This window comes from Maniola jurtina, chromosome 24, assembly GCF_905333055.1.
Source record: "Maniola jurtina chromosome 24, ilManJurt1.1, whole genome shotgun sequence".
Lineage (NCBI taxonomy): Eukaryota > Metazoa > Arthropoda > Insecta > Lepidoptera > Nymphalidae > Maniola > Maniola jurtina.
In genome coordinates, this window is record NC_060052.1 from 6201833 (window position 1) to 6228876 (window position 27044).

Sequence of the window (27044 nt, forward strand, 5' to 3'; positions counted from 1 at the left end):
ATTCTAACCTTACTTACAAACAAAATGTAAAGCTGCAAACGCATTACTGTATGTTGTGCCGCCAAAAAAAGGTGATCAAAATCAAGGCTCTTTGGCGATTGAGGCGTATTCCTATTGTTCGATCGTTGTATTCGGATTGCTCTGCGACACACCACAATACAGCAATGTGTCTGCGTCTTTATGTTTAGAAAAAACATGAGTAGAATAAATCATTCTCTCTCACATAAGTAAACTCCTCTCTGTTTAGTAATATGCCATACCTCATCTGCATGATTTTAACTAATTTTACTAAAGCTTATTTACTTTGTTGATTTGAATGCTCTCTTAAAATACGCATGTTTTAGCATGTCCTTGAGCATGTACCGTAATAATTTTTGTAAATGTTGAAAAAACATTAAAAAAGCTGTTTTAACTCCTAAATATCTACTTACTGAACACGTGTCCTAAGCTAAAAACAGGCAAAAATATAGTTATAAAATACGTATGCGTTCATGAGACCTAGCTTTTCCTACACTTCACAGTACTCCAAAAGCTCCCGTATTAGTAAGCAACACATTTTTTAACCATTTACGTTTTTCAATACATTGACTGCGTCTTTATGCAGACTGTACAGTGACGTCACTGGGCCAGGTCTCATGTTTAATGCTCTATGGTCACTTCATGGTCAATACTTTATTTATAACAGTTTATTTATAAAATTTTTGTATCCACAGGGTCCAATCACCAAAGAAGAACAGCCTACAACGACGTATTTCACGAAGCGCAAGCAAGTTCGCTGCCAATTTCCAAAACAACTCTCAAAATAACGCTCAGCCCGTCAACGTTCACACCCTTTCTAACCCTGACGATATGAGTTCCAGCCTGCTACGAAGTGATTCCGAGCATAGCCCTTCTGGAAATCTAAACCCTTCCGTCAACTTTTTCGGCAATTTCAAAGGCTTCTCCCTCACACCTATCGACAAGAACCCGCCGCAAAATGAAAACGAAGATAAAGCCAAGAAACCCGAGAATGTTCCGAAAAGTGCTAAAATTACTCCTGTACACAGAAGCGGTAGTAACAGCCAGAATATCAGCCAAGCGTTAAAACCCGTAATGCGTTCAGCCCCTCCCTTGCCAGTAGTACCACTCACCACTAAACCACCCACCAATACAAGCCCTTCAGTCAAAAGAACCAATAGTTCAGTCCAAAACCGTATAAAGGCATTAATAGGCTCTGAAAAATCCGAAGAAGATTCAAGCGTCCCTAATCCAGCCTCTAGACCAGTAATTTCCAGTCCAATTCTGGAAGCTTCCACATGTACCGCGAAGGAACTGATTTCCCCGCTCCAAGGCTCAAAAACGATGGGACCTATACGTCAGGCTCCTACCGTACCAAGTTTTTCACCGGATTTACCAAAAAGACCTTTAAGCATGCATTGCGCTGGCAATGTCCCCCAAAAACCGTTACCAGAAGAACCAAAAAAAGTCAAAGAAGGAATATCTCTAAATAGAATCGCTTCATTCCTAAAACATGACAAGCCTAAGGAAAAAGAACGAAACCCTGTCGAAAGGAGTCATTCTTTACCCAAAAATCCAAACAATCAAGTCAAAGTACTTAAAACTGCCGATAAAACCGCGTTGCGAAATTTGCAAATATCGAATCCTATTTTGCAGAAAGATATTGAGTTATCGGTTAACACTGTACCTGTGGTTTCTGATTCCGAAGATGGAGATGATTCGAAAGCGTTTGTAAATCGGGCTCAAAGTATGAGGGCACCACTTGCTCAGAAACCGACGATCCAAAGCTTTGGTTCAATGAGGCAAGCTCCAGGAGTGCCAAGGCCTTTATCTTGTGTGGGAAGACCAACTGCCCCACCCCCTCCTTTACCAAACCAATCGAAGCCCGACGAACCAACGATATACCAGAAACCGAAAATACAAAACGAAATTAAATCTACAGATTATGTGGATTGCATAGAAGAGAAACCAGCACCTTTAGCCCACATAGACGAGGAATCAGGCGATAATATCTATGCCATTATAGAAGAAAGTCCCGAACACCATTTCAAACCTTTGCCAAAACCTTTACCTAGTAAAATATCGACTATTCCCCCAAAAGCTATTCAACAACCAGCAGAAGAATACAAAACGCCAAAACCTATAAATTCTAGCTCGGGAAGTACTGAAAGCATGGGTTTGTTAGGAGAAATCGTGAGCGAGATACAAAATAGAAACTTCGACTCAATATACTCTGCCTCTACGCTTTCAAGAAAGAAAGAGAAGGAAAAGAAAATCGCTGAGAATAAAAGAGACAGCACATACATGAACACAGATTATAAAAGACCAGAGAGTGTGTACAACAACTCGGGGGCAAAATCTAATGCGTCGACAACGAGCAGTGGTTATTTACATCCCTCTGCGGTGAATGTGCCAACGTATATGCAAAAGGACGATCCCAAACAAGATACAGAAAAAGTGAACTCAAAAATACCAACTTTTACGAGACAAGTGACCCCACCTGGTCTAAGAACATCTACGTTCAAAAGCGTACCGCAATCGCCGAAAGCAGTGCCCAAAAGTCTGAAAACTATACCAAATAGTCCAGATTTGGTATCGAGTTGTACAGTCCCAGATACTAAAAACGTTAAAGCACCAGATGTCATTAATAACAATAAAGTAGAACCACCGAAATTAGCAGCTAAGCCGAGTACAGTAAAAACCGACAATCGACCTCCATTAAGGCCTGCACCTACAATAGACAAAAAGGCTGTAAAAACAGGCCCGGCATTAAAACCGGCCAGTGTACCAACAACTAAAACTGATAAAAATCCGCCTCTGAACCGTGCCAATTCGAAAACAGACTCTAACGTTAAGGCAATAGCGGATAATTTGAACAAAAATCGACCGAAAATCGTCCCGAAACCAAGTACGATAGTACAAAAGACTGATACGAATATAAAACCCAATACAACGAAGTTAGCCGCGAAACCGTCGAACGTTGCGAGTTTGCAGCAGAAATTTGAAAATAGAAAATCTTTAGGGAAAGAAATTGCAGTTAAGAAATAGCATATTCTAAACTATAACTAGGAATTATTTCAAAGATCTCCATTTAGCGCTTTATTTAAAAAAAACGAGTTTTTTTTTTCCTTGAATGAAGTATGCGAAATTCGTCCACTAACGGACAACGCGATAGGTTACAGAAAAACGATACATATTTTTATAATTAAGTTTTTCTGAATGAAATGAATTTTTGCAGAGAAGAGAGCAAGTAAATTGGGAACTGAGTTATTGAGATTCTAGTTTATAAAATACACATAAGCATTACGTAGGATCCTTTATCGTCAAATGTCTGAAGTCAAAAGTACGATTCACCTTTAAATTAAAAACTAAAATCGTACTTTCGAAGTGACAGTTGACACAGAGCTAAAATGGCGAGTTAGATCTCAAAATATATGCATTATTTGTCAAGTTTTAATTCCGAACCTTGGTTCCGAACGTGATCATTTTTTGAAGTTTAAGTTGTCATATATAACGCGTGCTAATAAAGAAACTAATACCTGACTTTGGCTAATCTGTGTAAAGCCAGACGAGAGAAAAAAAAAGAAACTAATCGAAAAGAAAAGAAAGAAATGTTCGATCGCATTTACACAATGTAACTGTGTACAGTGCATGAGTGAGAAGGAATAATTAGCGTCGCTTCGCTTCAATTGTTTTCTTTATTATTACGCTGATAAGTAAACGCATAGTTAAGAAAAAAATATTTGACGAAATTCAGAATAGTGACATAAATCGATACGAAATCAATCATATTTGAGCGGATTTGTCTTTATACATTCAATATTTTTGAAAAACTAGTATTGATGTTAATTCGGTTGTATTCAAATCTTCAAACTTCATTAAACCGAAAGGACTAGATAATAGTGCTTTCCTGTTTTACAAAGACCATTGTGAAAAGGATAGCAAGACTTTTCAATTTTGATTAGTTTAGCGACTTTATACAATCAAATTAGCACCATTCGTTGTAATATTGACATTGATCTATTAAGTTATTATTCTCGATTATATTGCATCAATATCGTGTCAAATATTGTCAATAATACTGTTTAAGCTCTATGTAAAGGTCTAAAGGCTGCACTTTTACAGTAAAAGTAAGTCTTGAAATTATAAAAATACTATGAAAAACTCCCTTTTGTATACAAACAGAAGTATCTAGTCGATTATGTTTAAAAAATGAACAGTAATATCTAGTTTTAGTGTAACAAAAATGCAATTTGCTAAAAAACGATAATATAATAAAGCAACATTTCTTTTTACTAAATAATACTTAATTGATCATATATTATTATGAGAGGAAAGTTTACAGTTAATATAATTTCATCAAAAATAAAAGGATACTTTTGTGTACTGCAAGAATCAGACAGTCAATAAATATCGCGTTGTAATATCATAATAACACGGCTGTAGGACCGAATTTTATCAGCAGAACAAAAATTGTAATCACTTGTGATCAAATAATTAATTTTTGACACTCATTGTATAATTATGTAGTAGGCAAGATTATCAGAAATTCAGCCAATAATTATGAAGGCACAAACGACCAGACGAGCCTAGTTTTATGATTTGTGAGTAGCGTTTTAGAGTCGCGTAGCAACATCTCATTTTGAGTCGTCAAGTGTGTAGCACAAAGCGCAATTTAAATGTGAAGCCAGACACAGAACTCTCAAAATTACCTACCTTCTCTCTTTTGATCTTACCCCAAATTGGTTATTGGTATGGCCGCAATGTGATAAAGATTTAGTCGGTAGATGATCAGATTTAGTCGGTATAGATTCTTTTCAAAATTTGGGATAACAAATAAAGTTCTAGTCGCGTTTATACATCAATAATTATTGACGGGATCATATATCGCGATATCTAATGACCGTCTGAAACTTGTATTGTAATCATGAAATAATATTATCAATAGTACATACAGAAAGGACGTGATTATTAGAAATAATCAATATTTTTTAAATTAACGTGTTCATATTTTGATATAGAATGGCATTTTGATGAGTAGGAGACATAATTGGGTAAATAAATATAATTTTAAGTTGTAAATAATATTAATATAATAAATATAAGCTTCTGTAAATATTTAATTCCTTATTTTGTTAAATTTAATTCAAACAAGTGTCTTAATCGTAAATTAATTTGTATTTTTATAAAGACTTTAGATAGCATAAAATTATAATAGGTGTGATATTGTTATGATAGGTCTGAGATGGCGAACGATTTTAGTTTGGAATCATTTGCCAGCTCGACGACTAAATCAGAGATCAATTGAGCGGATTTTGACTTTGCTCAGACTTAAGTTAGGTATACTTAGTTAGAACGAAACAGATTTAGAACGAGACAGATAGTATACCAGCGATATACGTACGCTTTATGATCTATAAAGCGTACGTATATCGCTGGTATAAATCTGTAACCTGAGCAAATCAAAGTACGTTTTAGTTATAGATCTTGAAAGAAGACAGATCTATAGATCTTTGATGCTTAAATGAGATAGATGTCTCTGACATACTCGAATCTGTCTCATTTTAAGGTTCATGACCCAGGTCTGCCCGCGAAATTCAAATTTAATTTCGTTTTTCGCTATTCGTAAACAAATACGACAAAGTAGGCTTATAGCATTCTAATTCCGCCAATGGCAGTATCATCTTCACAGGATTACAAAAAAATATTTACTTGAAAGTGTTCAGTTCAAGAAATTAGTCAAAGAAATGAGTTTGACATGAGTTACTCACAAATTAGTCGATAATTAAACTAATTTCTTAAACTGGACCCTTTCAAGTAAAGATTTTTATATAAACCTGTGAGGACGATACTGCTATTGGCGCAATTAAATTGCCATAAGCCTACTTTGTCGTATTAGTTTACAAATTGCGAAAAACGAAATTAAATTTAATTTCGCGGGCAGACCCGTCTCATGCACCTTAACTCTGACTAAAGTCTAAGCAAAGTTAAAGTACTAATCTGAGTCTGAATTACTGTAGTCATCAGAGTGACTTGCTTGTGTCGGTCGCTGCCTTCAAGCGTTGTATAACCAGCAGTGAGCAGGTCTATTCCGTGTCCAAGGGTCTATGTAATGTTAGATAGACTGTTGTCTATACACGTCTTTACGCTACCTGTTTACTCACCTTTTGACACTGTCGAGCGTGCTTCTAAAAATGGCTGCCCATTACTAGGATTGATTGCTTGGACTAAGTCTAAGTAGACTAACTAAAGACTAAGAGTATTTCCACTTTCTCTCTTCACTTGTTTTCATATTAGTAAGGCAATTACTCATGTAAGTAGCTTACATGATTAACTTACGACTAATGTAAAGATTCTTATAGTTTCCCTTATAAAGTTGTCAATTAATTACATAAGCTAATTAATTACATGAGTACCTAACTACAATTTACAGATGTAATCCCGGCCTAATATATATATATATATATATATATATATATATATATATATATATATATATATATATATATATATATATATATATATATATATATTTAGATTAATTAAAATAATAGTTAAAAATTGATGAATAATTTAATTTTCTTATAATAAAACCTGTTTTCTTGCAATAAAATCTAGAAGTTATATTTTGCTGGATACTTCCCGTCAGGTACTGTACAACGAATTACATAGACTCTGAGATATGGAATGGCCTGCAACGCTTACATTAAACTTGCATAGAATCGAAATAAGTAGGTGAAAATATTGGTGCTAGATATAACAGTGAGTGTGTGATAGCGCGTAGCTTGTTCTTATACATGCCACCAGTTCAAGGCTTTACTGGACGCCATGACACAGTAAATTTAAAAATTACTGTCGTAAGGCCAGTAACAATATAAATTACTGTGTAATGTCGTTAGTAAAAATTAAAATTACTGAATTCCATTACTTACTTTACAGTAGAAAATATATATTACTGGCTATTTATCAATCAAAATCTGTATCTATGTTTTCATTGTCGTTCGACAAAGAATTTGGTACAAGTGTTAACAGGGCTCTCTCCGTCACTTACTCCATACAATCGTAGTTCCAATTTCATTTGAATATTAAGCAAACAAAGTTCATGAAATTTTGCAGACATATTATAGAAACTAATATCTGTGCCTTGCTTAATATTCAAATGAAATTGGAACTACGTTTGTATGGAACGAGTGACGGAGAGAGTAGAAAAAAAATGCATGCATATTTTATTTAATAAGTTAAAGGTAATAATCATTTTACTTAATATTAATTGGTAATGCCTTGAACGACTCGCGTAAATAATAAATATAATTAATTACTGCGATAATTATACCAATATGCTACACTTATACGTCCATTTATCCACTGCCAGCTTGGTACAAATGTGGTGCTGATATGTCGCAAAAGCAATATAGATCAGTGTTTCTCAACCTTTACATCGCGGGCCTTTGAAATATTTGTTTATCAGTCAATATTATAATTACTCATTACTATTATAATGAATTACTTACTTTTACTTTCTTCCTAAAACATTCTATCCCTAAATATTTGAACTCTACCAGTAAAATATCTTTCACATTGCGTTCCCATACTCATCCCACGTTTTCTGTTTTTTTTTCCTCTTCTCGCCAGTTTGTAACTTAAACTGTATAAAAATATAGTTTGACGAACTTTGCAATAATTTGTTTTGAATGGCCCGCGATAGTAGTTAAGAAACCCTGTCAAAGTGTGATTTGTGTGTTATGAATGTGAATGATGATTATTTAATCCGATTATAGTTACATCGATGTAAGAATTGTGATATTTAACTATTGGATTTTATCAATATATTAATTAAATATAGAGAAATAGTCTATTTCTGATTACCCTCTCGGAGTTTCTCCCTAATTCTAGTTTACTTGTCTTGAATTATCTTGACTACGTGTGTAGAAATATTTTTGCATTTAATTTTTAGATATAATACTTCCAAAACAATTTTTTTTTCCAGAAATTGTAGGAAATATAAAGTACCTAGTTGAGTATAATTCAAAGTGGATCATTACGGCACGAAAGTTTAAGTCGATTCTATTAATATGAAGTACATATGTGAAAATTAGCCGAGTTCATTCATATAAATAAACAGTGAAAGTATAATGTTACAGATTTAATGTTAAATTGTATTTTTTGTAACAGTCAAACATGTTGTGTATTTACTATTTCATATTATATAAAATAAATAGGTTTATTGCTGATAGAGATTTGTAAAGTATTATTTATTTTTACGCTTCAAAATAGGTGCACCCTTTATTAAGACTACCTACTTATATACTTACTTGTTTAACGTTGCTTGCACTGTCAAAATAAATCTTACTATTAAGAGGGCTCTCTCCGTCACTCGTTTCATACAATCGTAGTTCCAATTTCATTTGAATATTAAGCAACCAAAGTCCATGAAATTTTGCAGACATATTCTAGAAACTAATATCTATGTCTGTGGTTTTCCAGATTTCTGTTAAAATATTCGGTTTCAAAGTTACGCGATCTTAAAATATTTGATACAAATCTTTGAGCCCCTGTAATTTAAAAACTACATATTTTTAGAAAAATCTAAAACACCACAGACACAGATATTAGTTTCTAGAATATGTCTGCAAAATTTCATGGACTTTGGTTGTTTAATATTCAAATGAAATTGGAACTACGATTGTATGAAACGAGTGACGGAGAGAGCCCTGTTAAGATATGAACTTTGGGAAACTATGCCCAATGATATTGTGTTGTACTATTTACTTTAATATTAGGTATTTGATGTTAATTTGTGTACCATATCTTAATATTTTTATTTCATTAAGAACGAATTCGATGAATGCTAGATTTTTTTTTACGAAAACAAAAACTACTGGGTTAAAAGTTAGTAAAAATTGACCCAGTAATTTTCGTTTTCGCAAAACTTAATTATAAAAAAATTACTTAAGTACTCAAGTTTATGTCAGTAAGAATTTACTTGAATTTTTCTTTTATGATGATTTGCTTGGAGCCAAAATTAGTTCAATTATCAAAATAACTTAGTTAATTTTTTGCGTAATTTTTTTTTTTTGATATTCTTTTGTGATAATTGTCATGAATAAATGTATTTTGAAAGTGAGTATGTTAAGTACATTACTGTAGATACAACCAAAGAAGATTTATTAAAAGTGTTTCGATCGAAAAGTATATTAAAACAACGTGTGTAGGTAGTTGGAAAAAATCGCTTTTATTTTTACGGCGAGACTGCAATTTGTCAAACATTTTTTGCACTTAATGTATTGAGTAATTACTTACTATGGTTTAATTAATATCGTTAAGAGACCTTTTATTTCTCTTTATTCTCTAAATAAATGAGATTTGCTACATTTTGAAGTTTTCTTTATAGAGTTTATTCCTAACGTCGTCTTGTCAACAACACCACTTGGGTGTCATATTTTATAATTATATTTTAGTTTATTATTCAGATACAAGTTAGACCTTGACTGCAATCTCACCTAGTGGTAAGTGATGATGCAGTCTATGATGGAAGCGGGCTAACCTGGAATGGGTACGGCAGTTTTTATTAAATACCGCTTTGGTTTCTACACGGCATCATGCCGAATATCGCTTGGCGACACGGCATTGCCGGTAGGGTGTATTGGCGTCACTCAGAAAAGCAGGTATTATTTAAATATTTTTATCGAATTATTGGAATGTCCTCTCCAAAACCAACACAAAAAAACACAAGTTTAATGTGTAAGGTTATCCGAGAGTTTTAATCTAAACAAACTAATGCCAAAATAAATAATTTAATTAGAGTGTGATTGCTATCACAACATCTAATTATCCAGTTCACAATCCAAATACCGAAAATATGCGATATCGCCCCGAATCTCGGAAGGAGACTAAACTAAAACCTTCGAAACACCCGTATTTATGCAAGTTCAATCTTGTTGGCCTCCTAGCAACAGATTGTATGACATCGAATGAGCCAAATATCGATTTTATCAAACTACCTGCATTAGTTAAATTAATAATTTTATATTATTTTTGACAACTCAAATCAATTTTTAAAAATAACCTTACAGTTGGTAACTAGCCACGGCCGAAGCCTCTCACCAGACCAGACCAGTGATTAGGAAATTATAAAATTCTCAACCCTGCCGGGAATCAAGTCCGGGACCTCCCATAAATAAGACCACTGCGCCAGGGAGCTCGTCAAATACAGTTGTTTTAAAATATTAGAAGCATTGATATAAATGACAAGATATGATCATCTGAACAAAAATTTTTCACCGTTAATTACTAAATAAATCAGCGCCATCTCTTAAACACTCATGAACTCTACATTTTAGCAATGCAAGGCAACGTTAACCCACCCACCGGATATGGCACTACCAAGAGAGAGAGCCGATAGAGAGAATCCAGATGCCTCAAGGCCGACGTCGAATTCAGGCGCGACCTCAGCCCTTATAATCCAGGTAGCAAAGAACCTGTGAGGACACGCCCGGGCAAGGAGCTTCGGCCTCGAGGTCCGTACCCTGATAAACGTTAGTTTGTCGAGAAGACACCACACACAAGGCAACGTCTGCTCGCGTTTGAAATCCAGACGTCAATCAACTTCGGCCCATCGCCTGTATATAACCATAGTGTTTAGGCTCAGCCAATCTTGAATATAATTTCTTAGGACCGGTTCGGTAGCGGTCATAAGCGCTAGATAAAACTTTATCAAACATACAGTAAAAAAATGTATTGGGAATGTGTCAAAATTACTAATTCATTTGTTAGACGAAGTTTATTTGATGATTGTGAAACCAGCCCTGCACATGTAAACGTCTACTTTCGTTATGCATGTAGTGGTAGTGGTAAATTATTTTGAGGATTCAAAAGCACTTGTAAAAGTCTACTTGAATAAAAATCTATTCTATTCATGCATTACAAAATTAGACGTTTACATGTAGAATTGATAATGAAATTAATGTGCCACTAATCTCATAATGTAAATTCCGCTTTAGGGTTATTAAACCTCCGGCATTGGCCAGAAAGCAACCTTAAAATGGACACTACTGATTGGTTGAAAAGGTTATGAAAGAAAGAAATAACCATGGTAAATACTTAGCAAAACTTTATTAAATGAAGTGGAAATCTTAATTAACTAAACTTAGTATCTATTTGCCCGCCGCAGTTGCCAGTGGATTCCTTAGCACTAAGATCACGGAGTCACCACGGAGGAACATCTTTGAGATGAACTTATCTTTGTTTACAGCTTTGCCCTGAAAAACAAAATGCATAATTTGTAAGAAAATTATTATTAACGAAATGAATTCATGAACTTATTTGCTGAACATTTTTGAGTTGATAAAGATTCAAAAACACCGGCCAAGTGCGAGTCAGACTCGCGCACCGAGGGTTCCCTACTTGGGTATTTTTTCTGACATAAATCAAAAACTATTATGCATAAAAATAAATAAAAACCTGTTTTAGAATGTACTAGTAAAGCCCTTTCATATGATAACCCCACTTGGTATAGTTATAACTAAGTAAGATAATTCTTACTTTGAAAATTGAAACACATTTAAAAATTTTTTTTAATGATGTAACCACTAATTTACGGTTTTCGGATTTATTCCTTTACTTGTGCTATAAGACCTACCTACTGGTCAAATTTCATGATTCTAGGTCAACGGGAAGTACCCTATAGGTTTTCTTGATAGACATGACGGACGGACAGACAGACAATAAAGTGATCCTATAAGGGTTCCCCTTTTCCTTTCGAGGTACGGAACCCTAAAAACAAAATCAATGACAGAATCCATATATAAATGTTCACATATTACATTGGCATAATAATTAATGCTGGGTGATGAGTAAGACAGATGACAAAAATGCACAAGTAGAAGAGATCACTACAAAATATATGACCCAAGTCTCTTAGTTTTGTCTTCATGTTTGATATATGTACTATCCATACAAAATAACTCACAATTGAACTCTGGGCCAACTGTCATCTTTAAACTATGGTTGACCTTTAAAATAAGGATTAAAATCATACTATTGACATGATATTTTGACAAATAAAGTTAAAATGACGAAAGAGTAGTCATTTTTAACGCATTATCTGTAAAATATCTTCTTTTACATCTAGCAAAAGGATGTTGAAGAAGCGCTGTACTCTCTCTTCATAATGGACTTCAGACATCAAAGTCCATATAATAACTTCAAACTTATATGAGACAAACACTCTGAAAGCTTATATATTATTTGAAACTTGTATTTAACCTACTTTCAAAGAGGCACAGGTAGATTTTGAATTTACTACATTTAATTTGATGAGTTTTTCAATAGCCAAAACTTACTGTAGATAACATTTACATAGGCAACTGGTGGAGTAGGTATTACATGTTGGATATGAAATATTACAGACACCTTAGCAGAAACATGCTTTACATCCAGTCAGATAATAATTAATTGGTAGGTAACCTAACTATTTAGGTTGGGGGAAAAATGTTAGTAAATTCGAAAAAATAGTGAAGAAAACGATTACCTTCTTCCCTTTGCCTGTTCTTGGTACTTCAGTCCACATTTCCTTTACATTTTCAAGGACCATGTTACAATGCCGGTCGAACGCCTTTACTCGACCCAAAAGTTTCTTGTTGTTACGACAGTTTATAAGGACTTGAGTATTGTTCTTTACAGACTGTGTAAGCACTGAAAGAGGACCAGTGCTGAATTCTTCATCCTCAATCTTAGATAACTCTTCCAAAGTCATTTCAGAGCGTGGCTTGGATGTGGACGCCCTGTAATTTGTATCATTGATTTTGAATATAAACGCTACAAAATACATAAAATATATTTGTTTAAAGACGAAAACTTACATTATGATATAATTTGTGCTTAAATTAGAACTAAATAATTAGTAAAACGTTTATTTTGGCTAAATATTTAGCGGGCGCGTGAATAAGCAAGCGACAAAATGACAATTGACCATAGATAGGACAGGACAAAGAGAAAATAGAGAATGGAGCATAGAGATTAGAGATATAATTCACTGGTCCATGGAATGGAGCAACCAAGGAGCAACACTATTGTCTATGGATATATAATTTTTTTTGACTGGCTTTACGGCTCTGGATTCTAGCCACTGATGCACCGTAGAACGTACAACATTCCATAGAGCTATATGGTGCTTTTAAATACAATATGTTCCAAAACGTTTTACACTTTTATACTCATGGCATCAAACAAAGTAGTTCACTCCAAAATCACGCTTTCCCGTGGGTATTACAAAACGAGTGAAGAATGCGATGGAAATGAATCACTTTCAAGCTGTTGTTCTATCGTGGACTCCTTGGAAGTGTTTTACACTTCTCTTCTCGGCGAGTTTATTGCAAAGTGCTGCCAACTGTTCAATACCTAAATTATTTTAATTGTTGATAGTGTGAATTTTCATTTACATTCATCTTTGAGTTGTTCATCTGTGGTCAGAAATGCTCTCTGGCGAGGGATTTCCAGCACCGACCAGAAAAAAAGGAACGTCATGAAACCGTGATGAAACCACTTGCACAAGACTTGCACTTTATTCTTGGTCGGTTTTCCGTTTCGTTTCTACTTTTATCTTTCATCGCAACTTTTGTAAATTTCATTTGAATTTAGACTGTATATAGTGATCTGTGATTTGAATTTTTGTGTTCGATAAGGGTCAGTTACGGAATTAGAAACTAATTAGAATTAGAAGTGTTAGCTATAAGTTAAATATACTTGAAGTTTGAACCAACTAAATTATTGAGAGTTTGAACAACTACTACAACTAGCAAGTACCTTCCTACCTACCTAAGTTCAAGTCTTGTTAACGGTTTCGGTATCTATTTCACAAACAGCGTTTTGTTTTGGAGGATGGAACTTGTGTTTGTATTTCAAAAACACCTACTTGTGTAATTAAGTATTTGGAAACATTTCCAGTAGCAGCATTGAGCATAGGCACAGCCAATGTCACAGCATAGGTAAGTACCTCCCTATCTAAGTAGAAGTCTCAATTCGTGAGGTTTTGGTCCATTATTAATTAGTAATTACTTATTACGTTAGTGCATAGTGATTCAATGTTTTTAAGTTTGGTTCTATTACCTTTTGGTTGGCTTTTCTGTCACCACAAACAATCAAAAGTCGTTTATTAACGTGATACACTTGCAAATTTTTTATTTTCAAACGACTTCCAAAAGAAAAGATAAGAGGCAAGAGCCCTGTGGGAAGTCCTCTGCCAGACATTTGAATGAAGACATGTTCAGACATTTTGAAGTTTAGCACAGAGATGCATTCGAAAATGTTAAAAGTGGTCATTTTAGGTGTTACTGTATCGTTTTTATGGCTTAACAAATAAACGTATCTTGATAAAAGTGTTAATAACTTCCAACCAACTGAAGTTTTCAATCCCAACCGTTGTATCTCCTCAGAGAAGTTTACCCTTAGTTGGAGAAGAATAAGAAATAGGTTTTTAAAAAGATTTTTTGACGTGACAACGTCTTATAATTCGATAGAGCCGGCTGCACGCACGAAAAAACATGACTCATGCGGCGTTACCTCGCTCTGAGGCGTTCCATGTAAGGCTTGAAGTGCAAGCGAGAGCGCGGAACGAGCGACAAAGAAGCACAATCGGCCTTTGTTGTCACGTTCAACTATCTCAGTAAACCGACTTTACAGACAACCAAATTTTTTGTTCAAATAAACTGGTTTATGGCTACTTTGTGTCATGTTTAAAAATATCTTCTGTGCAGAAATGGCGCCAATCTTCAGTAAGAACGCAATTTTAGTTGGAACAGTGGACTGCTTCTGTCTGGTCTGTGAAACCCATCTCAAGGGGGAAAAGGACACAGGGGCACACATCGCCAAACCGGTCCACCTGAAACAGCTGGAAGCTATACAATATGTTGAGGAGTTTAAAGCTGAGGGAATCAAAAAGGTATGTTTAAATCCCAACAGCTAAGTTAAGGTCTTCACACATTACAGATTTGACACCGACTCCACAAAGGGATAAAAATTGCTCATGTATATAATTTTGACCTTGTTTAGGGTATCATAGTTTTTAAAAATATTACCTGATACCAATTTAGGTACCTTGTTCAACGCCAGGGATAAATAGGTATGGTTTATCAATGTTTGATGAAAGTCTGTTTAGCTTGTATTCTCAAGGCCTGGTCTCAAAGGTGTGTGAAGCCTGCTAATCCGCATTGGGCCAGCATGGTCATGGACCACACAGTAGTGGGGCGGAAATGGGTTGATCATGATGATGTATTGATGAAATGTTACAGATCAAGAACAAATATTTCTGCGAGCTATGCAACAAACTGCTCACAGTACTAGCCAGAGTTCGTTTGCATGTCACCGAGCAATCACATGCAGATAATAAAAACATAAATTCCTTCAAAAGAGTGGGCAATCACATAATTGCTTTTGAAAAACTTGCCATAAGCGATCAGTCGTGGAACGGACTAAACGAAGACTCCTGCGCTGTATGTAATATTGAATATGACAACGAGGAGATTCATAGGAATCAGTCTTCCCACATCCTCAATGTCATTCAGATTCAAGTGGAAGTTGATAGTGGACAAAATATTTATCGCAAGGTAAGTGATAATAATTTTTAGGGCCAGTGGCATACTGTGCGGTTAACCTTACATCAGTTACAGTTAAAGTTAAACTCACTACCAAGAAGCAAAGTGTGGGTTGACTTCCAATGTTTTATTTATTTATTACTAGATGATGCCTGCAGCTTCGCCCGCGTCAGATCCCCTGCCGCATCAGGATTGAGGAGTTGGAATCCAAATTTTTTATGGAACAATGTCAAAAACAAATCGGTTCAGAAATCTCGGATATCAGTTCATAGGTAGAACAATCCGCCAAATTTCTATTCACGAATAGAAAATCAAACAGTTCCCACGGGATCTTAAAAAACCTAAATCCACGCGGACGAAGTCGCGGGCATCCTCTAGTATATATATAGACCTAGCCTTTTCCCATGTTAATTGGGGTCGGCTCTCCTAACCATATTTCTCCAAGTTGTTCTGTTTTGGGTCGTCATTGTGTCTATTTGGGCTGTTTTCAGGTCGTTCAATACTACTGACATCCAGGTTTGTCGAGGTCTGCCCCGTCGTCTGGGTCCAGCGCTAACATGTATTACGCTTCTGGTCATGTGATCCTCGGGTCTTCTCATGACATGACCATACCACCGCAGCCGTCTCTCTAAGAGTTTGTCTTCGATTGGTGCTACTTTAAAGGTGCCCAGAATATGCCTATTCTGTATTTTATCTAGTAAGGTGACTCCACCTGCCCATCTCAGCATTTTCATTTCAGTTACATGCATCCTAGAAACCTGGGTTTTTTTTACAGGCCAGCACTCCGAGCCATAGATTAGAGCAGGGCGAACAGCGGTTTTATAAACTTTGCCTTTAATACGAATAGGCATCCGTTGGTCGCACAGCAATCCAGAAAGTTCCCTCCATTTCATCCATCCTGTGTTTATTCTGTGTGTGATGTCAGCATCAATAGTTCCATTATTTGACACCATTGAGCCTAGGTATTTAAACATATCAACCTTCTTTACTGGATTCCCTTGCAGTTGTATGGTAGCGCCTTGGTCGATACCACCAAAATTACAGTACATGTATTCGGTTTTTCCTCGACTTACTCTTAAACCGGCATCCTCAAGAGCTGCCCTCCATGTTTCGAGGGCGTTTTGGAGTTCAGTTGGGCTTTCTCTTATGAGTACTACATCGTCCGCATAAAGAAGATCCCAAGGCGGCTGCTCCTGTATATTAGATGTGAGATGATTCATTACTAGATTAAAAAGGAGAGGACTCAGTGCCGAGCCCTGGTGAACTCCCACCTCAACGTTAAACTCATCACTAATCCCAGCTGGTCCTCGTACTTTGGTGGTTATATTACAGTACATATCCTTCACTAATTTAATATAATGTTCAGGTACCTGTTGGGATCGTAGGGCCTCCCATATCAGTTTTCGGGGTACTCGGTCAAAAGCCTTCTCGAGATCTATAAAAGCCATGTGCAGGTCTTTCTGGCCGTCTCTGTACTTTTCTATTAGCAATCTTACAGTATGAATGGCGTCAGTGGTTGACTTTCCCGTGACAAAGCCACACTGATTTTCTGTAACGGCTGTTAGTTGTTTTAATCGTTGGTTAATTACTCTTTCCCAGATCTTAAATGTATGTGAAAGTAATTTAATAGCCCTATAATTTTCGCATAATCTAACATCCCCCTTATTCTTGTAGAACGGCACTAAGAAACTCGTCCTCCAGCCAGTAGGTATACCATAGATTAATATTTTATTAAATAGTGTTGTTAGAAAATTAATGCCAACGTTGCCTAGTCTTTTCCATAGTTCTGCTGGGATGTTATCAGGACCAGTAGCTTTGTTATTAGCCATCAGAGTTACCGCTACTTGTACTTCCCTTGGGGTTATGTTTGGTATAGGTCCTTCCAGAGCAGCTGATTCTACTATTTCTAAACATGGAAAAGTCTCATTTAACAAGTGAGAATAGTATTCTTTCCACCTGTCTCTTATATCTTCATTTGATGTGAGTAGTATACCCTGTTTATTTTTAATGTATTTATTATTCCTAATGTCCTTGGTGTTGTTATATCTCTGTTTTGCTACCCTGAAAAGCTCCCTATCGTCTTTAGCTTGAAGCAAATCACTATAGAAATTTTCATCACTTCTTGCTCTGGCCTGGGCTACTGCTCGTCTTGCTTCCTTCTTTGCTGTTCTATATTGACTACGATCTTCTTCTTCACCACTTTGTTGCCATGTCTTGAAATTTGACTTTTTTCTGTGTAGTTTGTCTTTTACCTCAGCTTGCCACCAAGCTGGTTCTTTATTAGATTTTAATGGACCTTTAGATACTCCAAGTATCTCTGATGCTTTCTGTAAGCAGTGATTTTGAAAATCCGACCATATGGTGTTTGGCGTTTGATCATGAAGCTGTTCGGCTTTATCGAGGTATTCACTGAGGTTTTTACAGAGTTCTTCACCTTCCTGTTGCTGTAGTTTGTACCATTTTATGCGTGGTTCCTTGCTGCGAAGTAATTTTGTGGGTTTAGGGATCGTAAAGTCAGCTACAAGTAGTCGATGTTGTGTTGTTAAGGGCTCTCCCGGGATCACCTTACAATCCTTGAAAGACTTAAGTTTGGCACGGTCTGCCAATATATAGTCAATTTGGGTTTTGTTGTTACCACTCTTAAATGTTATTAGGTGTTCTGGTGATTTTGTGAAAAATGTATTTACGATAGCGAGGTCGTAGGTTGATGCAAATTGCATTATCTCTTCTCCTTGGGGATTTTTAGTTCCATATCCCGAACCACCATGAATCCTTCGGTACTCTTCGGCACTCGCACCAACATGCCCATTGAAATCTCCTACAACATACTTAGCCTCAGCGATCGGTATAGTTTGCATTAAGTTATTTAAGTCATCCCAAAAAGTTTGCTTTTCAGTTATGGTGCATCCCGTTTGCGGGGCGTAAACAGAGACTACATTCATTGGCAATTGTTGATCCATAGCAAATTTGATGTAAATAATGCGGTCACTAATCCTCTTGGTTTCAATAATACGATCCTGCAAATCATTGTCTACTGCAATGCCCACCCCATTATGTTTATTAGTTATACCGTGGTAAAGTAGTTTGTAACCGTAACCAATGTTACGCGCTTTGGACCCTTTCCATTTTGTCTCCTGAATGCAGCATATATTTACTCGTCTTCTTTTCAAAACTTCGGCTAGTTCTGCACCTCGTCCAGTCATTGAGCCCACATTCCAGCTCGCTATTCTTAGCTTTGGTACATTCGGGCGGGTCATAATAGAGTTGTTATAGTCGCTTCGGGGGGACGCCCTAGTATTTGTAGCATTCGAGACAGCCTTATTCACACTTAGGCATCCTCTAGTATAATATATATATATCTTTAATAGTTTTTTTAATAAAACGACGGTGACACATGGATGTACACTGAGGTTCCTACACATTTGTTTTGACTCTGTAGTAATTAACTAATCATTAAACAGTACATACTAATTTTATCCATTTTATTTTGCAGATTGATGAATTTTCTTTCCAATGCTTGACATGCAACATGGTTCTTGGTATCAATTCATTGACATCCCATTTTGTTGAAGATGAACACAAAACGCTTTACCAAGAATGTTGCGATGCTTACAACAAAATACCACTCAATACACGGACAGACAAATTACTTCAAGATGAGACTGCTAAATCTGATGCTATTAAAAAAGAAGAGACTAAAACTGAGCCAAAAGCAATTGAAAATGGTAATATAACTAAAAATGAACCAATAAATGAACCAAATTCAATTGAAAATGATAAAATAGGTAAAAAAGAACCAAAATCAATTGAAAATGATGAAATAGACCGTGTAAAATTTTCTCTTTTTGTAAGTAATATAAATCAATTCGATAATGCAAATAATACGAGTACATACAAAGCCAATGAAAACACTGAATTCGAATACGATGAAAAGGACGAACACGAGGAAAAAATTTGCAAAACATTAAAGTGCACTAGTGGCTATATAACGCGTGCCAAATCAGGAAAAGCTAAATGCATTTTGTGTGAAGATACGATGGATCCTGGAAATGTTGGCCGTCACGTTAGCGGAAAACATCACCAAACTATTCTAAAGCTACACAAAAAACGCTTACAGAAATTGAAAAACAAAAGTAACAATCATACGGCGGGTACACAAAAAGATACTAATATGATACCCGTTGATTCTGGCAAAATTTTGGATAAATTGAACGAATTTCAAAACAACAATATCCAAATCAATCTCGAATCGAAGACGGCGTTTTGCAAGAAATGCAACAAGCATATCGATTTTGTTTGTGAAGCAATCGAAAATCACATTTTGGAACACAAGGAAATCGAAAACAAAACAAAAACATTGGAGCTAAAAGTGTCTGATACGAAAAAAACATTATTTACAAGCCCCGTCCACATCAAACGTAATAATGATGAAGCAAATACGAATGAAGAGTCAATTAAGAATGACACTTCAATCAAAAATGACACGTCAAATAAAAATGATACAACAAGCACAAAAGATAATAAGAAGGACGAAGAAAACCTGTTTTGTGCAAAAAAGACTCAGCCATCTGCAATTTTAGAGGCTCTGTCCAACAATGACAAGGAAAACATACCAAAAAATACTGAAACTAAGGAAATTAAATCGATTGGTGTAAACCAAGTCTCGAGTTCCAAACCCAAGAAGCCAAAAGCAGTAACGCTGAATAGGGTTGCCACTAAAATCTTTATACAGAACCTAGCCGCTATGGAGCATCTGATGTTTAAAGATGTGATAATAAACAATAAATATTGCATAAACTTTTTATGCTTCTGTTTTATGGTGGAACTCAGGCCGAATTTGTTTAAGTAAGTAATTTATTAGGGTTCTATACCTCAAAAGGAAAAACGGGACCCTTATAGGATCACTTTGTGGTCTGTTTGTCTATCTGTCTCTCTGTCTGTCTGTCTGTCTGTCCGTCCGCCCGTCCGTCGTGTCTGTCGTCTTGACTTTGCTCAGACTTAAGACTCTTAAAACAAGACAGCTTAATAACGCTGGCATAACATGTCCCGTTTTAACTGAAACTTAAGTCTTAAGTAAAGTCAAAGTGCGCTCTATAATTTCAACCTTGCTTTTCGGATTTTTAGGATTCTGTACCAACCACTAACTACGTAGGGTGCCAACTACTAAGCTTCCGTTGCCTGTCTGTCCGTCCGTCTGTCAGCGTCTGTATCTCGTGAACTGTAATAGGTAGAGAGTTGAAATGTTTACGTACGGAACCTTACGTGTGCGAGTCTGACTCGCACTTAACAGATTTTTATTATTCTACCAACAATATGTTACTGGGACTTCGTCTGTGTTGGTGTTAGCTGGCGGGCGTGCTCTGCCTTTTTGGAGTGTTTTTTTTTGTTAAAACTGACTGGAAAGCGCTCTAAGAGGGTGCCGTGCGTATGTCGGCGAGCGCCGGCACAGACGGGGTCCATACTTGTATAGTTTATCTAACTTGTTACAAATAACTACAAACTTGACATTGGCTAATCTTTGTAAAGCCAGACGATACAGAAAAAAAAAATATGTTACTGAGAAATACATGACTTCCTAGTCATGTATAGTTCGCGACAGATCGAGATGGCAATCGGGGTATGATACGGGGGAACGCCCCGCACAACCACACTTCACCCGCGCTCGTCCGAACCAGGCTAGCTCGGGGGCTGTGCTAGGCGTCCCCACCCCAATTGCCATCTCGAGTTGTCGCGTACCATACTTATATGTATGTGTCACAGCTTATGAAAGTATAATTTTAACTCTTGCTGTAGGTGTCTAGCATGCGAGGTATGTTTGCCACCGCAAGAGTTTGAGAGGCACATCGAAACGTTAAAACACGCTGAGGCCATGACCGAGGTACCCGTCATTGTTAATGAAGACTCGGAGTTTATTAGAGAGGTAATTACGTCGATTCTGTTGTTTTTTTATAATAAAATAGCTCGCAAACGAGCAGGTAGGTCACCTGATGGTAAGTGATTACCGCCGCCCATGCGTTGCAGCACCAGAGGTAACGCCGATGCGTTGCTGGCCTTTCAGGAATCTGTTGGTCCGCCCCTTGAATAACCCCATGTTGTAATCTAGTGGGAATACCGCCGATGGGAGTTGACTTCATCGTTTGCACGTTTTTCTATAAACAAAACAGTATTGCTGCATTTTTTTACCCGACGGCAAAGCCAAAAGAAAGGTTATGATTTTGGCAGTCTATGTATGTATGTTTGTATTAGATTCTGTGTGTTCCACCGTGTCTTCTAATTTACTGTGCCGATTGATGTATGAGGTGGCAATCAATTCGTTATTATGTCTATTATAATATTTCTTCGTATTTATAATAGTACTAGCTGATACCCGCGACTTCGTTCGCGTGGATGTAGGTTTTAAAATTCCCGCGGGAACTCTTTGATTTTCCAGGATAAAAAATAGCCTATGTGCTAATCCAGGGTATAATCTATCTCCAATCTAAATTTCAGCCCAATCCGTCCAGTAGTTTTTGTGTGAAAGAGTAACAAACATACACACACACACACACACACACACACACACACACACATACAAACTTTCTCCTTTATAATATTAGTGTGACTAGAGGATGCCCGCGACTTCGTCCGCGTAGATTTAGATTTTTATAGATCCCGTGGGAACTGTTTGATTTTCCGGGATAAAAAGTTGTCTATTTCGATAACAGGGACGCAAGCTACTTCGGTACCAAATTTCATACAAATCGGTTAAGTGGATGGGTCTTGAGGAATCCCGCGGGAACTCTTTGATTTTCCCTGATAAAAAGTAGCCTATGTCCGTCCCCGGGATATAAGCTAACCCTGTACCAAATTTCGTCAGAATCGGGGGATATAAGCTAACCCTGTACCTTTCATCAGAATCGGTTACACTGTTGGGCCGTGAAAAGGTAGCAGACAGACAGACACACTTTCGCATTTATAATATTAGCATGGATTAGTAAGTATAGATTGTTCATTTTTTTTTTAGATTCGTGATGGATGTTTCCATTGCGGCTATTGCAACTGTGTGGAAGTGTCCTGGGACAGCATGGAGGCTCATCTCAAGGGCTCCTGCCACAAGGTGGGCAAGAACTCCGCTTTATGGCGCAGGGACGTTTACCAGCCGAGGTTCATGGGTCCAGGAGTGATGAATCGAGAGGTCGAAAGAATAATATCCGAGAGACTTATTGTGGGTGCGCTGGTTAATCGATTTTTTTAAAGCGAAAAGTTAAAAAAAAAGTCTTTTAAAGCGAAAAGTAAAAAAATATTTTTTTACTTTTCGCTTTAAAAGACTTTTTTAAAGCGATAAGTGCGAGTCGCATTCGCACACGAAGGGTTCCGTACCCATAGTACGAGAAATAAGACTTTTTAATTTTTTTTTTTTTAATTTTCGTGGTGGTCATTTTGAAATTTTTGTTATTTGTTGTCATAGCGGCAATAGATTCGCATTCTGTTAAAATTTCAACTCTAACTGTTACGGTTCACGAGACACAGCCCGCTGATAGACAGACGGGCGGAAGGACGAACAGTGGAGTGTTAGGTTGAAATCTATAGAGCGCACTTTAACTTTACTTAGATTTACTTTAGTTAAAACGAGACATTATGTCAGCGGTATAACGCTGTCTCGTTTTAACAGTGTCTAAGTCTGAGCAAACTCAAAGTGCGCTCTATACATAGATCTCAGCCTTAGCAATAGGGTCCCGTTGGTACCCTTCGGGCAGCTTCGGGTACGGAACCCCAAAAGTTTTAAACTCTGATAAGATATGTAGACACGCGATCGAGTCGAGTCATGCTGATTTAAATGTTAAGTTAGCAAAAATCTGTGATCATACTTTTTAAAGTTTGTGTCCGTGTACACGTTTATATACAGGGTTAAATAAAAAATATCAGAAAGCTCTCTGCAAGTAATTTTTATCATTAAAACTAACAACTTTTGTTCTACGACTCTTAAAACTTTCGTATTGGTTTATTTCATACCAAAAACTGAATAAATTATGTTATTTCTGTAAAGTGACCTTACACTGTGAATCCAAATACACATGATCAGCGATCACTATGACTGTCCCTGTTGCCAAAACGCTGCGAGCAGTTAGGATACACGTGGTGCTAATGAGACATATGGGGCTGGGGGCACACGATGCGTTGCGGCGCCGCACCGCAAAGATTTCACCGTACAGCGGCGCCGTTTGTTATAATAATATGTAGGTATTCGTAAACAACTGTGTGCCTAGTGGGAGATTTTTAACCTATTCGATCGCGTAAAAGTTAACTGCGTTTTGTATGGAATTGAAACAGCGCCATCTAGTGACAAGAAGATGGCGCTGTTTCAATTCCATACAAAACGCAGTTAACTTTTACGCGATCGAATAGGTTAAAAATCTCCCACTAGGCACACAGAGCGGTGCCGCTTCGACGTCGCAACGCATTCACCCCTCCCCGCTTCGTCTCGGTGGTTGAAGGTCCGGTGCGGCGCCGGAGCGCATCGTGTGACATGACACCACGGAACAGAAAAAACAGTGGAAGTGCAATGCACCAAAATTACTATAGGAACCGCTGTCGCCAAACTCATACAAATATACCGATAAACATATATTGCACTACAAAGAAACAAACCGTTTGATTTGTCGTTTTAAGTTTAGTCAAAACTAGCCTACGTCACAGATTTGGAAACAAACCCTGACGTTCTAGAAATAAGATTTATTTTGCTTTAGCGGAAGAACGTACTTACGAGCTATAGTCACACTAGATTCGATTGTCCAGTTAATTCCCCTACTTGACCATAGATGGCGGTATTCTAAGTGGTAGCAATTATAAACTTAATAGCGTTGAACATATGGTTGACATTTTCGTGATCGGTCGATTTCTAATGCTACTCAGCCAAGGCCGCACCACGTAGCTCATTGAATTATCTATCGATATCGATAGATACGCGTTATTTTGTTCATTCGCTAAAATAAAATTAGAAAAAGGTAAATATAAAATTGAATAAAAGTGCTGGTATGTGTGCATGCCTTTTACAAGTATGCACTATAAATACTGCAACGTATGAAAATAGTAAAATTTTATTTATTGCCCTTGAAATAAAACATATTTGTTAAGAAACTGGCGTTTCGAAAGTATTATTTTTAATTTTAATAAATGATGTATGCGAACATTTATATATTTTTCGACTATTGCCTTCATCAAATCGGTAACGTGATTGGACGCAAGAAATTCGCCAATTTGATGGGAGGCAATATCGTTAAATAAAGGAGTTCCTATGAACTTTCGCATTATTTGAGTTATCGCTACTTCTTTTCGAAAATCTCTGGTTGAAAATGATGTGTCACTAATGCGTCAACACAGACATCACAGTTTATTTTTTTCATTAACATTCGGGCAATGTAACCAGCAATATGGGCTATTGCTTTATTACTGAAATCAGAAAAGTGCCCTCCTAGTTCTTCAATTTCTGAATCGTCCTCAATTTGATCGTATTGTGACATATCTTGAGACATACTACTTCTGTTTATCCTTTCAACAGCTGACGAACAGTTCGGTTGGTATCCAATTAACTCTACTCGTTGCATCTATCCATTTCTCTTTGATGCTTGCATCTTTGGGAAACCTAAAAATATTTAAAATGAAGGTTAAAGGAACTACTGATGTCTATTTAGTGATCGATGCAACGTCTCACTCATTAATAAATTATAATTATTACTTTACTATTTATTTCCTTGTACCGATATAATCGATAAATTCAATATTCGACTTGGCCACATCACTACTTGAGTAGCGAACGAGCGCTATTGAATAGAATCAATCCAAAATAAACTTTATCTTAATGGTTTAAGGTTGATTTTGACTAACCGTTCTATTAAATATTAGTAAATTGAAATAAATTAAGATTTATTAGAAAACAATGAAAATCCTACTTACCGATGATACGAAATACCTCCATTTTTAAGATTTTTTGTCCTACTATCATTTTTACACTCCAAAACGGAACAGTACGGCATTGCTAGGGCAATATGAATTTGTCGTGAAACTACCAACTCTACGCGATGTTAGAACGCGACTGGGATCCGTTAAGCATAACGATGCTTAATTGTGGCACGCGTGCCACGCCTACTTAGCACTTCCACTGTTTTTTCTGTTCCGTGCATGACACAGATTTATCACCGCCGCCGCAACGCCACAGAGTAGCGAAAACGCGTCGTGTGCCCCCGCTCTAAAGGTATCAAACAATCTGGCGAGACCGTCAACGTACGTGTGGTTCGCGCGGCGTTGCCGATGTTACAGAGTAGTTACAAGGAGAGAAACTATGTAAAATATTGAAAACAAAAATGTTACAAAAATGTTAAATACTATGTTACAAAATATCGAGTTCAAAAAAAGTTGTAGAACTGAACTAAAGTTGTTAGTTTTAATGATAACAATAATTACGTACCGAGAACTTTCTGATATTTTTTATTTAACCCTGTATAGTTTCGTATTGTACAAAGATAATATTATCCTTGAAATATTATCATTGTATGAGGAGGTACAGCGCAAATTATATTTTTTATAAAATTGCTTAGCATAAAAAAGCCTGTACTTTTTTGTGCTATTTCTTAAAATAAGGAAAAGTTACGTACGTATTTTAATTTGTTTAGTAAGTAAATATTACAAGAATAATCTCCATCTTATAAGATTTATTTGGATTTGTGAAACCAAGTAGGTGCCTACTCGTAGATATATAAAGAACTGAAATAGTTGTAAGAAGACAATAAAGTTTAAGTTTCTAATGAATTTTGTTTGATTTTATCACTCAGAATTAATAACATTAAATATGGCTACCTATAACGCGTCCAAAAGGAGGGAAAATCGACGTTTATTAGACTAGAGTTTAAAGTCTAATGTCATATTATAGACAGATAATAAATAACGAACAACAAACAGTCGTTCATTTCGTGCAAAGTACCAAGCGTCGATTGGTACGTCCATCTGAATTTCACTTCCCGCGCGCAGGTGACGTCATTTCAAACAGATAACGCTGATTTTTTTTTAAATATTTTTTACAGACGAGAGGTTAAGAGTAAAGATGTCACAATCACAATATGGCGAAAATGTATTTCATATATGTATTTTCGTCATATTGTGACTTTGTATATTGTATATTTATTATTTCTAGCTAAGGTTAGAAATCACACTTCACACTAATATTATAAAGGCGAAAGTTTGTATGTGTGTGTGTGTGTGTGTGTGTGTGTGTGTGTGTGTGTGTGTGTGTGTGTGTGTGTGTGTGTGTGTGTATGTTTGTTACTCCTTCACGCAAAAACTACTGGACGGATTTGGCTGAAATTTGGAATGGAGATAGATAATATCCTGGATTAGCACATAGGCTACTTTTTATCCCGGAAAATCAAAGAGTTCCCACGGGATTTCAAAAAACCTAAATCCACGCGGACGAAGTCGCGGGCA

At 36.5% G+C, this 27044-nt stretch overlaps 3 protein-coding genes and 3 long non-coding RNA genes across 10 annotated transcripts in view; 3 read left to right on the top strand and 3 right to left on the bottom strand.

Annotated features, from left to right (window-relative positions):
• LOC123877716 (disintegrin and metalloproteinase domain-containing protein 12-like) overlaps positions 1-7127 on the top strand; it is an 80970-nt gene extending 73843 nt beyond the window's left edge. The window contains exons 17-19 of the mRNA XM_045924570.1: positions 714-3442; positions 5531-5532; positions 7114-7127. Coding sequence (XP_045780526.1) covers positions 714-3045 — 2332 coding nt within the window. The 3' untranslated portion in view covers positions 3046-3442; positions 5531-5532; positions 7114-7127. The remainder of the gene's footprint in view (positions 1-713; positions 3443-5530; positions 5533-7113) is intronic.
• Positions 2488-26720, bottom strand: LOC123877730. Its single transcript, XR_006798666.1, has 3 exons — positions 25828-26720; positions 3397-3402; positions 2488-2497 (listed from the first exon to the last, which is right to left on the bottom strand). It is a non-coding gene; the product is annotated as an uncharacterized LOC123877730 (long non-coding RNA).
• Positions 8712-9368, top strand: LOC123877731. The gene is made up of 2 exons (XR_006798667.1): positions 8712-8914; positions 8974-9368. It is a non-coding gene; the product is annotated as an uncharacterized LOC123877731 (long non-coding RNA).
• LOC123877727 (probable small nuclear ribonucleoprotein Sm D2) lies at positions 11095-13007 on the bottom strand. Its single transcript, XM_045924588.1, has 3 exons — positions 12858-13007; positions 12527-12779; positions 11095-11255 (listed from the first exon to the last, which is right to left on the bottom strand). Coding segments are annotated over exons 1-3 (360 nt in total). The 5' UTR covers positions 12860-13007; the 3' UTR covers positions 11095-11150.
• Positions 13549-23579, top strand: LOC123877718 (metacaspase-2-like). 5 transcript variants are annotated; one of them, XM_045924578.1, is made up of 7 exons: positions 13549-13567; positions 13942-13982; positions 14751-14935; positions 15285-15599; positions 19081-20432; positions 21381-21507; positions 22591-23579. In XM_045924578.1, exons 3-7 carry the CDS (start codon positions 14753-14755, stop codon positions 22819-22821), a joined length of 2208 nt encoding a protein of 735 aa, XP_045780534.1. In that variant the 5' UTR covers positions 13549-13567; positions 13942-13982; positions 14751-14752; the 3' UTR covers positions 22822-23579. The 5 variants fall into 5 exon arrangements, with proteins under 5 accessions (XP_045780534.1, XP_045780531.1, XP_045780532.1 ...); XM_045924575.1 differs by lacking the exon at positions 13549-13567 and having other exon boundaries at positions 13665-13982; positions 22591-22823; positions 22875-23579; XM_045924576.1 differs by lacking the exon at positions 13549-13567 and adding an exon at positions 13665-13796 and having other exon boundaries at positions 13860-13982.
• Positions 24472-25641, bottom strand: LOC123877729. The gene is made up of 2 exons (XR_006798665.1): positions 25521-25641; positions 24472-25209 (listed from the first exon to the last, which is right to left on the bottom strand). It is a non-coding gene; the product is annotated as an uncharacterized LOC123877729 (long non-coding RNA).
• Positions 26721-27044: the final 324 nt, after the last annotated feature.

Coding starts and splice junctions, on each gene's coding strand:
- LOC123877727 (XM_045924588.1), bottom strand. Junction 11,256..12,526: donor GAACAGGCAAAGGGAAGAAG/GTAATCGTTTTC, acceptor TTTGTTTTTCAG/GGCAAAGCTGTAAACAAAGA.
- LOC123877718 (XM_045924578.1), top strand. CDS start 14,753: ATGGCGCCAATCTTCAGTAAGAACGCAATTTTAGTTGGAACAGTGGAC. Junction 14,936..15,284: donor AAGCTGAGGGAATCAAAAAG/GTATGTTTAAAT, acceptor GAAATGTTACAG/ATCAAGAACAAATATTTCTG. Junction 20,433..21,380: donor CTCAGGCCGAATTTGTTTAA/GTAAGTAATTTA, acceptor CTCTTGCTGTAG/GTGTCTAGCATGCGAGGTAT.